At 35.7% G+C, this 15,683-nt stretch overlaps 1 protein-coding gene across 9 annotated transcripts in view; it reads left to right on the forward strand.

Moving 5' to 3' along the window:
* The window catches only part of TRIM2 (tripartite motif containing 2), a 121,949-nt gene that overhangs the window by 81,847 nt on the left and 24,419 nt on the right, over positions 1 to 15,683 (forward strand). For all 9 annotated transcript variants that reach the window (XM_031941969.1, XM_031941967.1, XM_031941972.1 and 6 more), the window contains exons 4-6: positions 5,160 to 5,311; positions 6,467 to 6,647; positions 8,358 to 9,081. In XM_031941969.1, coding sequence (XP_031797829.1) covers positions 5,160 to 5,311; positions 6,467 to 6,647; positions 8,358 to 9,081 — 1,057 coding nt within the window. The remainder of the gene's footprint in view (positions 1 to 5,159; positions 5,312 to 6,466; positions 6,648 to 8,357; positions 9,082 to 15,683) is intronic.

A 15,683-nucleotide genomic window follows, 5' to 3' on the forward strand; every position in this document is an offset into this window, starting at 1 on the left:
CTCCCTTCTTTCCTTCCTCCTTCCCTCCTTTCCTCCCTCCTTTCCTCCTTCCCCCCTTCCTTCCTTCCTTCCTTCCTTCCTTCTTCCTTCCTTCCTTCCTTCCTTATTTCTTTTTCTTTCTTTCCTAATTTTTGCAGTGAGGATAAGATAAAAGAATTTGCCCCGCTTTCTCCAGCCCCCCCCCCCACACACACAAACACACACAGAGTGATGGGCAGAAATCCTATTATGGGAGGTAGGATGCAGAGGAGCAGCTTGCCATCACTAGCTCACATGACCCAAGCCTTGTCAGGGGAGAGCTTTTTAATTCTCTGTGACTTTGACCTCCATCTGCAAACTGGGTCCCCTCATGGTAGTGATAGCACAGGATTATTGTCTGCCAGAACAATTGTGAATGAAGGCATTTTAAAATTGCCGGGTATGAGCAAACTGGAAATAATGCATTCATCTTTTGGAAGCAAACGAGTGTTGGCAGGCCCATAGGAACTATGTTGACTAGGGACATGTTCCCAAAAGTCCCCCAAACACAGACAAAGGGACAATTGTGTGTGAGGGGAAAATCCTACATTTTTCCAGTATTGTTTTTTATGTTTTTCTGTTAAAAAAAAAAAACATAGTTTATGAATATTTTTAGAATAACTAAAATGCTTAAGGCAGCATTACTCTTCCTCGTGATTTTTTAAAATGTATTTAAATTATTTCTGTATAATATTTTCTATAATATCAGATCATCATAATTTACCTTCACAGAGGACCAGAACATGACAATGCGAATGTAAGAGCAGAATTTCTTTTTGCCTCTAACAGACACTAGCAATATTTTTTGAAGTTTTATTTGATTTTTACATACTTCTTTACCTTAAACCTCATCCCCGTTGAGCTCTCTCCTATAACAGAGAAACAGTTAAGTAAAACCAATTGACATGAGGACTATGTCTGACAGTGCATATTATATTCTTCAACCACAGTCCCTACTGTACTACAGAGATGAGAAAGGTGGGTTCCATTATCAGTTTGTTGAGCCCAAGATTGGTTATTAATGTTAATCATTCTGTGATAGCCTTTTAATGTTATTTTTGTGTATATTATTCTAATTATTATCTATACAATTCTGCCTCTTTATTTAACTCTATCATCAGTTCATCTACATCTTCCATCATTTCAAATGATTCTTCATATCCTTTATCATTTCTTATAGCACAATTATACTGTATTATGTTCATATACCAAAATTTGTTCAGCATTATAACCCCATTTCTAGTTTTTTGCTACTAAAAATATTGCTAATTAAATAAGAGAGGGAGATGGGATGACTATCTCCTTTGCTTGAAATCTTTCTCTTATTGATTGATAAGTGCTGATAGTGTGCTGAATTTGACTGAATTATAAAAGAAACAGCACACTTAGGTTTTACTTTTGGAAAGACACTTTCCATTGTTGCAGAATGCAGAAAATATCTTTGATGTTTGGGCCAGGAATAAATCTTGGGAGTCTGCCAAGTATATTCATGCTGTAAGCTATTGCCAAGACCTTTGCATGAGACAGTCTCTGGTTTCCCTTGTTTCTAGCCTGCTTTAGATTCCTACATTTTCCACAAGTGAAGGAAATTATTATTTGATTTGGAATAATACCAAATCAATATATCCTGTGAAGATCTAAATTACCTTCTGACCCAAAGACTATATTTGTAACCTCAGCATAGCAATAACAAGGATGGGGTGATTAGAGTTTGGGTCTGGGGTCCCATAGAGAGATACCAAATCAGTATCTAGAGAGTGTGTTTCCTCCCTAAAGTGACATTATCAGCCCCATGTTCTATATAATAGCACCCCCAGCACTTGACCAAGCTTCAAACTGATTTCCATTGTTGGTCTAACCCTTTCCTGGGCTCCCCTCCAATTCTTCTACTTCCTCCCAGGGGATTGGGATGTCATAGACCTTTACCATGAAGGAGGTTCTATACATAAGTAAGACAGTTTTGAAACTAAACATTGAATTGAATATAATATTTTCCATATTAATTTTTTTCTTAAAAATCTGTACATAATGACTGTTCTTTTTTTGGTATATGGTATATTTTTATGTTTGTGTTAATAATTTTTAAACAATCATAAATAGATCTTTCTGGCTCATTTTGTCCTCTCTCATATTCTAAAACTCTTGGAATCTTCTCCAATTAGCTTATTTCTTGGTGACTCATCAGTTAGGAAAACAAAAGCCAACAGTTGGAATTGAAATATAAAACATTTGAGATAGAAATGAACAGCAAAACAATAGAATGTAATCATAGCCTGTACTCCCTATGACTACAGTTTCTCTTATTCCTTCTCTCCATAATAATTTGGGGTTCACTTCTGTCAAAGACTCCCAACTCTCATAAGGGAAAACCGGACAATAAGTCATAGCCAGTGTTTGTCTCTGAAAAAGAGATGGGGACAGAGGTTAGATTTCAGGGCACAGTATCTGTGTTCCAAAAATCTCTGCTCCAAAAAAAAAATTAGAATCGGAAACTTTTCCAAAGCCGGATCTCCTTGTTCTGCTTCAACCAAGAAATCTCCATCTTTCACTGATCTTAAACTTCCATGTGGCCTTTTTTCATACTCATTAATACCCTTCTTCCAACAGTTCCTCTCTCTCAACACTTATCAGAGTCTGAAATGGTAGGTCAGCTCCCCAGAAAAGTAGTTTTCTATTCTCCTTTAATCAGTAATAATTCCCCAAGACCCAGTACTTCATGGAAAAATGTAACATTCTCCCATAAGTTGTCATGTTTTATATCCTTCCTGAACCCTATGTAGATGGATCAGGAAGAAAGGAATATAAGTCTATTTGCCATATTATCAAATGAATTAACACAAAATGGTAGAAAATAATTTTTAAACCAGACAAAAATCTCATTTTCAGAATATGTGAAAGAGAAGGAAAAATTAAGTATCATAAAAATCAGAAATTTTTAATATTGTTGATTAAATATTTATTAAATACTGTGTACAGAGTTTTGTACTTGCTATGGGAGCAATATAACGTTTAGATTACAAATAGTCCTAGCCATCATGAAGCTTAAAATGTGGTCAGCAATAATACATATCAAACTAATATACAATGTAATAAGTACATTTGCAGTGTCTAGGACAAAACTAAATGCGACTTCCAGGAGGGAAAGAACAGCAGTTATAAAAAGGAGAAAGGACCATTAAAGACTTCATGGAAGAGAAGCATTTTTGTTGGATCTGAAAGGATTAGTAGGAATTCAGTGAGTAGAAAGGCAGAAGTACACAACAGCAGAGGGAGCAGTGTGAGCAAAGGCACTGACATTTGAGGCAAGAAAATGAAGGTTATGTTTGAAGGGTAATAAATAGTTTAACTAGAGTATAAGCTGCATGAAGGGGATTAATATTAGATAAGGCTGGGAAAATATAAGGATGCCAGATTATGGGATTTTGGCTGCAAAGCAAGGAAATACAAATATTATTAAGCAGAGATTTTTGGGAAGAGATTTGACATCTTTGCAAAGGCTATATTTAAAAATGAAACAATGTGAAAGATAAATTAGTTCATGTGAGTAACAAACTACTGCAGTAGTCTAGGGATGAAATAAAGTGGTGACCCTGAAAAGATATGGATAAATATAAGCAATGTCATGGAGGTCAAATTGACTGGAATTGGTGGTAGCTCACATATGAGTGATAAGGGATAGGGTAATCAAAGATAATAGCAATGTTTCAAAGATGAGAAATTGTCAGATTGCTTTCCAGAATGGTTGGATCATTTCACAACTACACCAATAATGTGTTAGTGTCCTAATTTTCCTACATCCCTTCCAACATTCATCATTATCTTTTCTTATCATCTTAGCCAATCCGAGAGGTGTGAAGTGATACCTCAGAATTGTCTTAATTTGAATTTCTCTAATCATTAATGATTTAAAGCATTTTTCATATGACTAGAAATGGCTTTAACTTCTTCATCTGAAAATTGTCTATTCTTATCCTTTGACCATTTATCAACTGGGGAATGGCCTGTATTCTTATAAATTTGAAATTTTAGAATTTTTTATATATTTTAGAAATATATATTTAGGAAAATGTTTATATTTATCAGAAATACTGGATATAAAAATTCCCCCAAAACTTTTAATTTTAAAAAAGAGTTCTTAGTTCCTAGAAAATGGATTCAGGTAGTAATTGGACTTAAGAGCAAAAACCCTTTAACCTAATTAAGGTTATTTCTTATCTCTAATCTTAACTAGATTGACTAGTTTAGGAAAATGATTCCCAGGATGTGGTGTGGATGGATCCATACATACATTTTAACTGACTTTTGCTCTATTAGCTAGATTTATGCTGTTTGCTTAACTTTTTTAGGATTGTTGGGAAATTCAAATGAGATAATACTTGTAAAGTGCTTAGCGCAGTGCCTGGCACATAGTAAGCATTATAGAAGTTATTGTTTACTTCCTAGGAGCCAATGAAAGATTAAAAATATAATGTACATAAGTCCTTTGAAACCCCAGAACACTGTGTAATATCAATTATTGAAGCAGGAAGAACTACAGAAACAATTTGCAGGGTTGGCAATAATATAAAGGCAAAATCCACTGAAAGACAACAGAACTCTGAAGCAGTTTCTAAATAATAATTTGCATAGCACTCACTATATAAAAGATATAAAATATATATTAACAAATAAAGCAAAAACATCAACTATTATAAGACTAATAGCTAATATTTATATAATTTTCATAACACATATAAAAGGTATAAAATATATAACAAATAAAGCAAAAACATCAACTATTATAACACTAATAGCTAATATTTATATATTTCTTTAAAGTTTACAAAGTGGTATCTCATTTCAATTTTACAACAAACCTCCTATGAGGTTATTCTTGCTATCATTATTCCCATTTTACCGATGAGGAAGCAGAGACAGAGAGAGGATTATTAAATTGGCTGGGATCACTTAGCTAGTAAAAGGTTGAGATGGCTTTTTAACTCAGGTTTTCCTAACTCCAGCTTTCTGTTCCTTAAGCCACGTATTAATAATTATTTTTATTATTTTTGTTTTGGGGCAACTATAATATGTCACTCTAGTGAGGGAAAAAATGCTGTTATCTGTCCTTATGTCAGAGGTGGAATTACTCTTGTGTCTCCTAGGTGATGGAATTTTACTGCCAGTCTTGTGAGACTGCCATGTGTCGAGAGTGCACAGAAGGGGAGCACGCCGAACATCCCACTGTCCCACTCAAAGATGTGGTTGAACAGCATAAAGCTTCCCTTCAAGTCCAGCTCGATGCTGTCAACAAGAGGTAAGGAGACGTGTCTCACTTTTCCTTCCTGATTCACAGCCATGAGGGTGATGTTTCACCTCATCATCCATCTTAGTGGGGCTATCACCTAAAATAGGTTAGTGGGGTCATGTTACCTCTCTAAGAACTGGTGTTTTCGCATCCATTTTCACTACTGTTCATAGAAACATCTATGGACTACTTAACACAGAAGCAGATTCTGTACCGTGTGCTCAGACCCAGCTGTGTAATAAACAGGAGGATGACTATCCAACTTATTCAGCTCGTGTAAAAAAAAAAAAAAAAAAAAACAAAGTACAATCTAGGGGCGTGCTTATAAAGCAATTAAGTGATTTTTATCAGGATTCAATCTCTTTTAAGCTCTGGCCTGACACCCACCATTGACCATTGCTGGCTTTGGGGACTTTAGGCCCATCAGAATGAAATAAAGCTGTGTCTTGCTTTGCCTATGTCTATTTAGGGTAAATCTCTAAACCTTTCTCTGCCTCAGTTTTCTTATCTATAATATGGGTACTATAATATTTTTAGTACTTACCTTATAGGTAAAGATAAAAGGAATTTAAGCATGTAAAGGTGCTTTGTAAAAGTCAAAACTGTATGTCTGATGCTGTATCTTGAGTCCATTACCTCTCAATCATTCTTCATCATGAATCCTCTAATTGCAGATCTAATTGATCAATGTTCTTAACTCTTTTAAAGATATTTATTTTTTATAGTGTTTTTTATATACAGATAGTTTTCTTTTAGAACTCAGAACTGATATAGAATGAGTTTCATCACTAATAGGTTCCAAATCAATAAAATCACAGACCCTGACACTCCTTCCTGACTTCCTCAAAATCATAACTCACATGTCTTTAGCTGATGAGCTTTATAAAACTCTTTATATACAGTCATGTTGAAAGATGTGGAAATTATTTTCTTATTATGCATCATATTCGGAGAACTAGCAACAGTACAGTTTAGTGATGTTAACCAATTACCAAGGAACAACTAAATGTCTACTGTTCCTACTATTCCAGGGGCTGAAGATACAAGAAGAGACCAGAAAAAAGCTTCTGCCTTCAAGTAGCTCACAATCTAATGTTAGCAGTTTGTTTTTAAGGGCAGAAACTTTGAGCTCAAAGAGTAATCTTTGATGATTTTCTTCCCCAGGCTCCCAGAGATAGACTCTGCACTTCATTTCATATCTGAAATCATCCATCAGTTAACCAACCAAAAGGCTAGCATCGTAGATGACATCCATTCCACCTTTGATGAGCTCCAGAAGACTCTCAATGTGCGCAAGAGTGTGCTGCTTATGGAGCTGGAGGTGAATTATGGCCTTAAACACAAAGTAAGTGCTCAGGTCTTTGATTTTTTTTTTTAATCATATCAAAAAAATTTTAAAAATCAGATTTGTTTTCTTGTTTTTCAAGTAAGTGCATGCTATCTATCTGTGGATCAGGAGTTTACCTTTTTGGGATCCAAAAGTACAGAGAAATTCCCCAATGGGTACTGAAGGTCATTCTGTACTTTTTGTACTTCATAAACTCTTCAGATGGTTGCTCAGAGATGTTTTTTCCCCCTTCTACTATCTACTGAGATCTAGGATCTTAAGCACCAATTAATAGTAAATGATTCTTCTCTATTCTCCCTACCCAACACACACACACACACACACACACGGAGAGAGGGAGGGAGAGAGAAAGGCACATGTATGCACACATGTTACTCTACTGTACAAATAGCTGATCTTTTTAAAAATTATTTTAATAAATAAACATTTATTTAACCTCTCCTTCCCACTATCTCCTCATAATGGAGCAATTACAAAATAAATGAGTAAAACCAAAACAATCACAGTAAATACACAAAACAAATGTCCACAGTTGTCTTGCTTAAATATACATGTCTCATTCTGAGTTTTAAGTCCCTCACCTCTTAGGCAAGAGGTGGGTAGTGTGAATCATCCTTAGTCCTCTGGGCTCTTTGTAAATCATTCCATTAATCAGAGCCCTAAAGCTTGACTGCTTCATCTTCATTGTTTGCTCACTAACACCTACACCATTCCCTACAAATAATTTTATCCTGAACACAGATAAGCAATCTGTATGTGTGCTAGTTTGACTAAGAATAAAAAGTATTAAAAGTAGGTGGCAACTCCAGCCCCAAAAGTGTTTTTTGTTCATTTTTTTTATTTGTTTTGATCTCAGCAGTGGGGAAAGGAAAGGTTTAGAATAGTGAATATTTCAGGTGATAAGAGGATCTATTTATCTGACAAGTTCTTTATAGTGAGGTGCCCACCTATTCACATCAAAACCCAGTGCCCTTTGAAATAGGCAATGAACAAGGAAAGGAGAAAAGGAGAAATGTTTGCTTTTAAGTATTCTGAAGCACTTAAGATTTTCAGAGACTTCAAATATACCAAAACAAGCATCTGTTAAAGTATTCATTATGTGTATGGCACTGATTGTACAAAGAAAGATTAAAAACTCATAGAACTGTTCTCAAGATCTCCCATTCAAATCGGAGAGACAACCACAAAGAATTATGTATCTCCTTTATACAGATGGTATGAAAGGAAGGTAATTTAAGGGGAAAAAACTTAAGTATAAAGAGGTTAGAATATTTCTTTCTATTCAAATCTTGTCTCTACTACTTATAAGCGTTCCCTTGGGACTTTGGACAAGTCACTTATTTTCTCCAGGCTCCAGTTTCCTTATCAGTAAGATGAAGGGGTTGTAGTAAATATCCTTTAAGGTTTCCTCCAGCTCTAGATCTATGATTTTATGATTCTGTGAATAGTTTCTCATTTAAAGTGAAATTTACCCTCAATAGGTTAAATAAACACCATTTATACATTGTAAGAGCCATTCATTGAATAGGTTTGGAATCTTCTTGTCTGCTAAAAGCACCATCACAAAGCACCCCATCTGTTCCCATCTCTTCTCCTTATCCTTACTTGTACCAATCTCATTTTATCTGTCTAATAATGAAATGTCTTTTCTAGTTGTAAGGTCAAATATTATTCTTTCACTAATTGGGTGCCTTAACATTGCTGCAGGTCCTTCAATCACAACTGGATACTCTGCTGGAGGGACAGGAGAACATCAAAAGCTGTAGCAATTTTACTGCTCAGGCTCTCAACCATGGCACTGAAACGGAAGTCTTGCTAGTTAAAAAACAGATGAGCGAGAAGCTCAATGAACTTGCTGATCAAGACTTCCCTTTGCAGCCGCGGGAAAATGATCAGCTTGATTTCATTGTAGAGACTGAAGGACTTAAGAAATCTATTCACAACTTGGGGACTATTTTAACCACCAATGCTGTGGCCTCTGAGACGGTTGCTACAGGTGAAGGCCTGAGGCAGACTGTGATTGGACAACCCATGTCCGTCACTATAACAACTAAGGACAAAGATGGAGAGCTGTGCAAATCTGGGAATGCTTATATCACTGCTGAACTGAGTACTCCTGATGGCAGTGTGGCCGATGGAGAAATACTTGATAATAAAAATGGTACTTATGAATTCTTATATACTGTACAGAAGGAAGGAGATTTTACTCTGTCCCTGAGACTCTATGACCAGCATATTCGAGGCAGCCCATTTAAACTTAAAGTGATTCGTTCAGCAGATGTGTCTCCTACAACTGAAGGGGTCAAGAGGCGTGTTAAGTCTCCAGGAAGTGGTCATGTGAAACAAAAAGCTGTGAAAAGACCTGCAAGTATGTACAGCACTGGAAAAAGAAAAGAGAATCCCATTGAAGATGATTTAATCTTTCGAGTAGGTAAGGAAAACATGGAAGCTTACTGATGCAACATTTTATTATTCAGGCATCATGGTGGAGTTGAAAGAGAGATGGATTTAGAGTCAAGATCTAGTTCTGAATTCTGGGTCTGTAACTCAATACTCATGTGAGTGAGTGAATGAATGAATGAGCTATTGAAAATAAAGTTATCTTTTTCCAAACACTGTCCTACAAATACAAAAGCAAGATAGTCCCTGCCCTCAAGGTGTTTAGATTAGAATAGTGGAAGACAACAAATATAGAGAAGTAGTATAATACTCCTTTCAAAGAATATTTTGGTCTGAGAAGTCATGGTAGAGTAGCCATAGGAAAGTTAATTGACATGCCTTTTATAGAAGCAAGTATTTAATTACATTCTACAATAGAAGATAAAAATTGGAGAGATGAGGGAAAGAGAAAATCAGCTTGTTATCTTCTTTTTTTTTTTTTCTTTTTCCTCCTCCTCCTCCTCTTTCCTCTTTAAACACAATTAAGCTGTGTTTACTCCTAAATTCCTAATGACATTTACAGGAGTTTTCTTTGAGAGAACTTGGCTTTGCCTGAATGACTCTGGATTTAACCATTCTGAGTTTGTTACTTCCTTAGTTAAAAAAAAAAGAAGCTGAACTAGATCATTTAATATTAAAAGTTCCATGATTTCATTTGTTGTTTTTTTTTCCATTGTTAATCGACTCTTGCGCCTTAATGATTAAAGCTAAATCTTCATTAAGGCTGTGATGACACTAATTGTTTGATCTCTTCAATAATGGAGGTGATGTAACAAATCCATTGGCAGAGCAGCTGTTGGGACTAGAATAGTTAATTGCAGCTTGGGTGCACAGGTGGCTGAGATGTGCAATCAATCAATCAATCAACAAGCATTTATTAAGCAGAGTGTAGGATTTTTTTTTTTTTTTTAACTGCATCATGAGCTATATTCTACATCTAGATTTCATCTTCTTCCCCTCCCCCTCCCCCTCCCCCGCTGTTGCATGCTATTAACTGGGACATAGGCACATGCAAAATATTTCTGAACTGAATTCTGAAGAGCTGCAATTGTGTGTTAGCTACCCACACATGCCTGGGAGGTCTGCTAGACCCTCCAGAATGATAACTGAAAACCTCTGTTCACATTAGTTACAAGCAGGAAAGCCTTTGTCAGTGTTCAGAACCCAGTTGTTTTCAATGAGAAACATACAGAGATACAGATTTCACTGGCAGTTAATCACCGCTGTCTTAGAACTCAATTGATTATCACATTTTGTTCATGCTGATGATATATTAATAATCTGTGCACAATAATAGGCATCTCAAAGATTTATACAAGGACACTGTATCTGTAGTAGTACATTGTAGGCAATTAATAAATGTGTTGACTTGTAGTGTCATGGAAAGAGCACTGGATTTTGCAAAAGAAGATCAAAATTCAAGCCTCCGCTTTTTATTTTTATTAATGGTGCAATCTTGGGCAAATTACTCCACTTCTCAGATCCTCAGTTTCTTAATCTGTAAATTGGGGATACTTGTACTTACCCTTCTTTCACCACAGGGCAGTTCTTGGGCACAGATGAGATGATTGTATAAATCCCTATGAACTAGAAAGAACTGTGTAAATAAATGTCACATTACTCTATGTAGAGTGAATATATCATGCTTATTCCAAAGCTTTCCATGACATCAATGGGAGTATTTGGCTTTTCTAGGATACAACTTTGATACAAAATTTTGGGAGCTTAGAAGATTTGATTCCTATCTGAAATTAATTTTTTTTTTACTACTTTTGTTTTCTAAAGAAGAGATACTTAATATTTTTTCTTCCTTCTCAACTCTGAAAACCTAATTATGTTGCCTTAATGAATGAATGATGATTGGGATCTAACACCATCTCCGAAACTGCCTTGAAATGGAAATGTCTTAGTTAAGTAATCTGAGCATCTGTGTAAGATAATAGGGCCTTGAAATGTCAGGAATTCTTTTCTCCTGTGTCCCAGTTTGCTGACTAGACACCATAAGCTAATTTTGTCAGCTCCTCAAGGAAGTCCTTGAACAAAGAGAAGAAACCAGAAGCTGTGGGAAGTTGTGAAAGTGCAGTTTAGAGGCAATTTAAATATGTAATTAATATGCTATCATCCTGGCTACAAAAAAACGGCTTTTGAATGGAAATTTCCCTAGTAATAGGCATTTGTACTCATTTGCCTTTCAGTCTAAAATGGAGTTTGTGGAATCATTCAGGTTGTTTAGATTAGATTCAAATGCCTAGAAAGAAGAAATTCTTTTGTCATTTTTGTGGCTCTCGTTCCTAGCCTTATGTGGGTTCTTCCAACCCTGCCATTCATGTGCAGAGAGATAAAGAGACAGAGACAGAGAGAAAGACAGAGATAGAGAGTGAGTGGGAAAGGAGGGAAGGAGGGAAGGAGGGAGGGAGAGAGAGATGGAGAGAGAAAAAGAGAGAGGAAAAGAAAGAGAGAGGGGGAGAGGGAGAGAAGAGGGAGGGAGAAGGAGAAAGGGAGACAGAGCGGGGGGAGAGAGAGAAGGGGGAGAGGGAGGGACAAAGACAGACAGAAGGAGAGAGGGAGACAGACACACAGAGAGAAACAAATATACATACTTCAGATGAAAAGTCATGCTTCATTGATAACTAAGGAAGACTATATGTAGCTCCAAATTTCATCCCTTGAACGGACTATCCTTTCTTAGCTCCATTTCCCTTTAGAGATGGGGTACAAGAATAGATTTGGTGACTGGCTCATAATAAGTATTTAATAATCACTTTTTCATTCATTTAAGATAATAAAATGAAGACTGAAAATATTCATAGGAAAAACGAAAATTAAGGGACTCTTAACAGTGAACCAAAATAGTGATTACCTCAATTATAGAAATCAGATGTTTTAAATAACTCTCAGGTAAATATATCCTGTGATGAGGTGAAGAGCCCTTCTTAACATTGAATACGATGTAACAAAAAGTATTTATTAAGCATTTACTACGTGTCAAGCACTGAGCTAAGTGCAAAGAATACAAAGAGAAAAATAAAATAATCCCTACTTTACAGGAATTCAGATATAAATTACATTTGTGGGAATACAATCCTGACATCTCAAAACTGGTCATTGGCAAAAGAGTCTTCTCATTGGCAATGAGAATGTTTACTCCTCATTCTGTGCTCTCTGAGAGGGCTGAGGGGAATTTCACACCAATGACCTGGCTTGAGTTACATTCAGTTCAGAGCAGAGGCAAAAGCGAGGCAATACTTGGGTGCATCCAGAACATGGCAAATCCCAGAGGACAACTGAGTTCTTGGCCTGGTTCTGTTATTTGCTAGCTATGTAACCTCATATATGAACTCATTTAGCCTCAGTTTTCCCATCTGTATAATGAGGAATAGCCATAAGACATCCATCACAAGTCTCTTTGGAGGATTAAATGAGATAACATATTAGCATGCTTTTAAATGGCAAATCCTTATAGAAACTTGGGCATTTTTTTTTTATTACTTTTCTAGTCTGTTTTTTCTAAGTTGTTTGAAGATTGGATTTTTGCCTCTTATCTTCAGAGGTGGAATATGGTTAATTTTTAGTAACGATAGTCAGCTAAATTGGTCATTAGATTCATTTATAAATTCAGAAATTGCTAGAATTGGAAAGCAGCTTAGAGATTCAGCCTCATTATTTTATAAATGAAGCTAGAAAAGTTAAATTGGTCAAGGTCACACAGCTCCTTCAAGCTAGAACAGAGACATACCCTTAGCTGATGAGCATTAGGTCTGCTCATAAGTTCCTCTGCTTGGTAGCCCATTATAATGTGATATAATATGTTCTCTCTCATACAAGTCTCTTCCCATCCAATTATCCATTCAGTTGCCAATATGATTTTCCTATAGATCTGTCCATATTACCTTTCATCCCCTTCCCCAATCAATTCCATTGTTTCCCTATCTCTAGAACCAGATAGATATAAAGTTTTCTGTTATTTAAAGCTTACTATAACTGGTCCCTCTCACTTCTCCAGTTTTCTTAATTTTCCTTCTTTCTGTACCCTCAGCTCCACTGGCCTCTTCACTGTTCTTTGCACTCCAAGTCCAATGTCTTTTCTCTACCTGTCCTCTATACCTAGTTTCCCTCTTCATCTAAACTTAAATTTTTTAAAAAATATTTCAAATCTCACTTTCTGTGAGAGGCCCCTCCAGGTTTCCTGGCTGCTAGTGCCTTCCCCTTTGAAATTATATCTACTCCACACATATCTTGTTATTTTCATGTTTGTCCCATAAGAATATAAACTCTCAAAGATAGAGACTATTTTTTAAAATTTTCTTTGTATTTTAGTGCTTAACAGATTGCCTGGCACATAGCAAGCAATTGGTATCTTGCTAACTTAATTAAGGTAAAATAATTCAGGAAGAATTGTTTTATAATTTTAAAGGGATTATTCTCATACTCCTTTAAAAATCAACTTCAAAAAACATTTAGCATTATCAAATCAGTACTGGGGTCTTTTGATGAAATCTTTTGTATCAAGTAAAATTTAAAAGATTTCCTGGATAAAGTCTATGGAAAATGCATGTCACATTAACAAACTTTAGGATAGAATACAGATAAGCTTCAGTGTATATTTAGGATTTCAAAAAATGATTTGTCTGAGCTTTTATAATTTTGTAGAGTTAGCTAAAATTTTTAAAGAACCAGCAGAAGCACAAATTATTCTCTTCTTATGAACATTCATCTTATTTTGTTTTAGCTCCAGGCTGAACTAACTACATTCATTTCCATTTATGTAGCACTTTCTAATTTAGCACATGTTATTTAATCCTTTCAACTCTATGAAGCATAGATAATGCATTTGTGGGTCTTCATTTTACAAATGAGATAATTGAGGAACTGAGAGCTCAAAGTAAATTGTCTAAGGTCACATATGCAGTAACTAATGGGTCTGGGACTTGAACCCAAATGTTTAAGAATCCATATACATATGTAGACATCAGAAGTCATCTAGTTCAGTCTGCCCGTTTTATAAATGAGGAAACTGAGACCCAGAGAGGTTAAATGCTTTGCTCAAGGTTGCGCAGATGATAGGTAATATAATACATTTTCGTTATTCCCATGGTTTGGGCATGCTCCACATGTAATAGTTTGAATCCTGGTTACTGGTACTGCTGTTGCAGAGATTTGCTTAGACTAAATAGAGACTAGAACACAATTAACCTCCATCTCTCAGCCAATCAGGAGTTATCTCCACAGCACACATCATCATATGCTGTTTTTCAGTAGACATTCAAATTTGCATGGGTTTGTCGGTGGGTATTAGCAAGAATTAAAATCCAGACCCTCTCACTATAAATCCAATAGTTTTTTTTCATTATCCAACACAGACATGACTCTGGATTATAATTCAACAATAGACTATTATTCCCATCTTGATTTGGTTAAAAGAGAATATTTTTATTTGTCCATCAGGAAGATACTGACTCAAAGATATATTCATTTTCAAAGATGACAGTGTGATTTTGTTATACATCTATATGTAATTGAAAATTAATATATGATGTACATTTCCTGATAAAGTTTCATAATAAACTGAAATATATTTATGAAATATACTGGCAATAATGCTAATCTTACTTATTCAGAACCGAGAACATAGATCTAAAAACAAAAAGGGGAGAGAATCTCAGAAATTAATTAAGGTTGTTGATGGTTTGTTGATTTAAGATCCAGATAATAACAATCTTTCTATCAGCAACTTCCTCATTTTATAATCAGGGTGTCAGGGTAGATCTGAATTCAAATGTGACCTGACACAATAGCTACCTATTATGGGAATCCCATAGAAATGTCCCTGCCTGGTCTATTTCTTTTTGTTAGCTCTGTGACCCTGTTTTCCTCAGTTTCCTCAGTTTTCCTCAGTTTCAGACAATAAATTTCTACTGAAATCTGTCTGCAGAAGTTGTATTAAAAACCCATAATAAAAAAAGGAAGGGAGAAAAATTTGATCATCATAGAAACTTGTTACTATGTACAATGTTCTCTTGGTTCTGCTCACTTCACTCAGCATCAGTTCATGTAAGTCTCTCCAGGCCTCTCTGAAATCATCCTGCTGGTCGTTTCTTACAGAACAATAATATTCCGTAATATTCATATTCCATAACTTATTCAGCCATTTCCCACCTGATGGTCATCCTCTCACTTTTCACTTCCTTGCCACTACAAAAAGGCTGCCATAATGTGGGTCCTTTTTTTGATCTCTTTGGAATACAGACCCAGTAGAGACACTGATGGATATATTTAAAGGGTATGCACAGTTTAATAGCTCTTTGAGTATAGTTCCATATTGTTTTTCAGAATGGTTGGATGAGTTCACAATTCCACTAACAATGCATTAGTGTCCCAGTTTTCCCACCTCCCCTCCAACATTTATCATTATCTTATCCTGTCATCTTAACCAACCTCATCAGGCATTTATTAAGCACGCTTCAGATATGTGTCTTTCTAAATTCAAGTCTTTCTGACTCTTAGCCCAACATTGGATAGAGCGCCCAGCCTGGAGTCAGGAATTCCTCAATTCAAATCCAGCTTCAGACATTTACTAACTATGGGACTCTGGGC

The sequence above is a fragment of the Sarcophilus harrisii genome, chromosome 6 (assembly GCF_902635505.1).
Source record: "Sarcophilus harrisii chromosome 6, mSarHar1.11, whole genome shotgun sequence".
Taxonomy (NCBI): domain Eukaryota; kingdom Metazoa; phylum Chordata; class Mammalia; order Dasyuromorphia; family Dasyuridae; genus Sarcophilus; species Sarcophilus harrisii.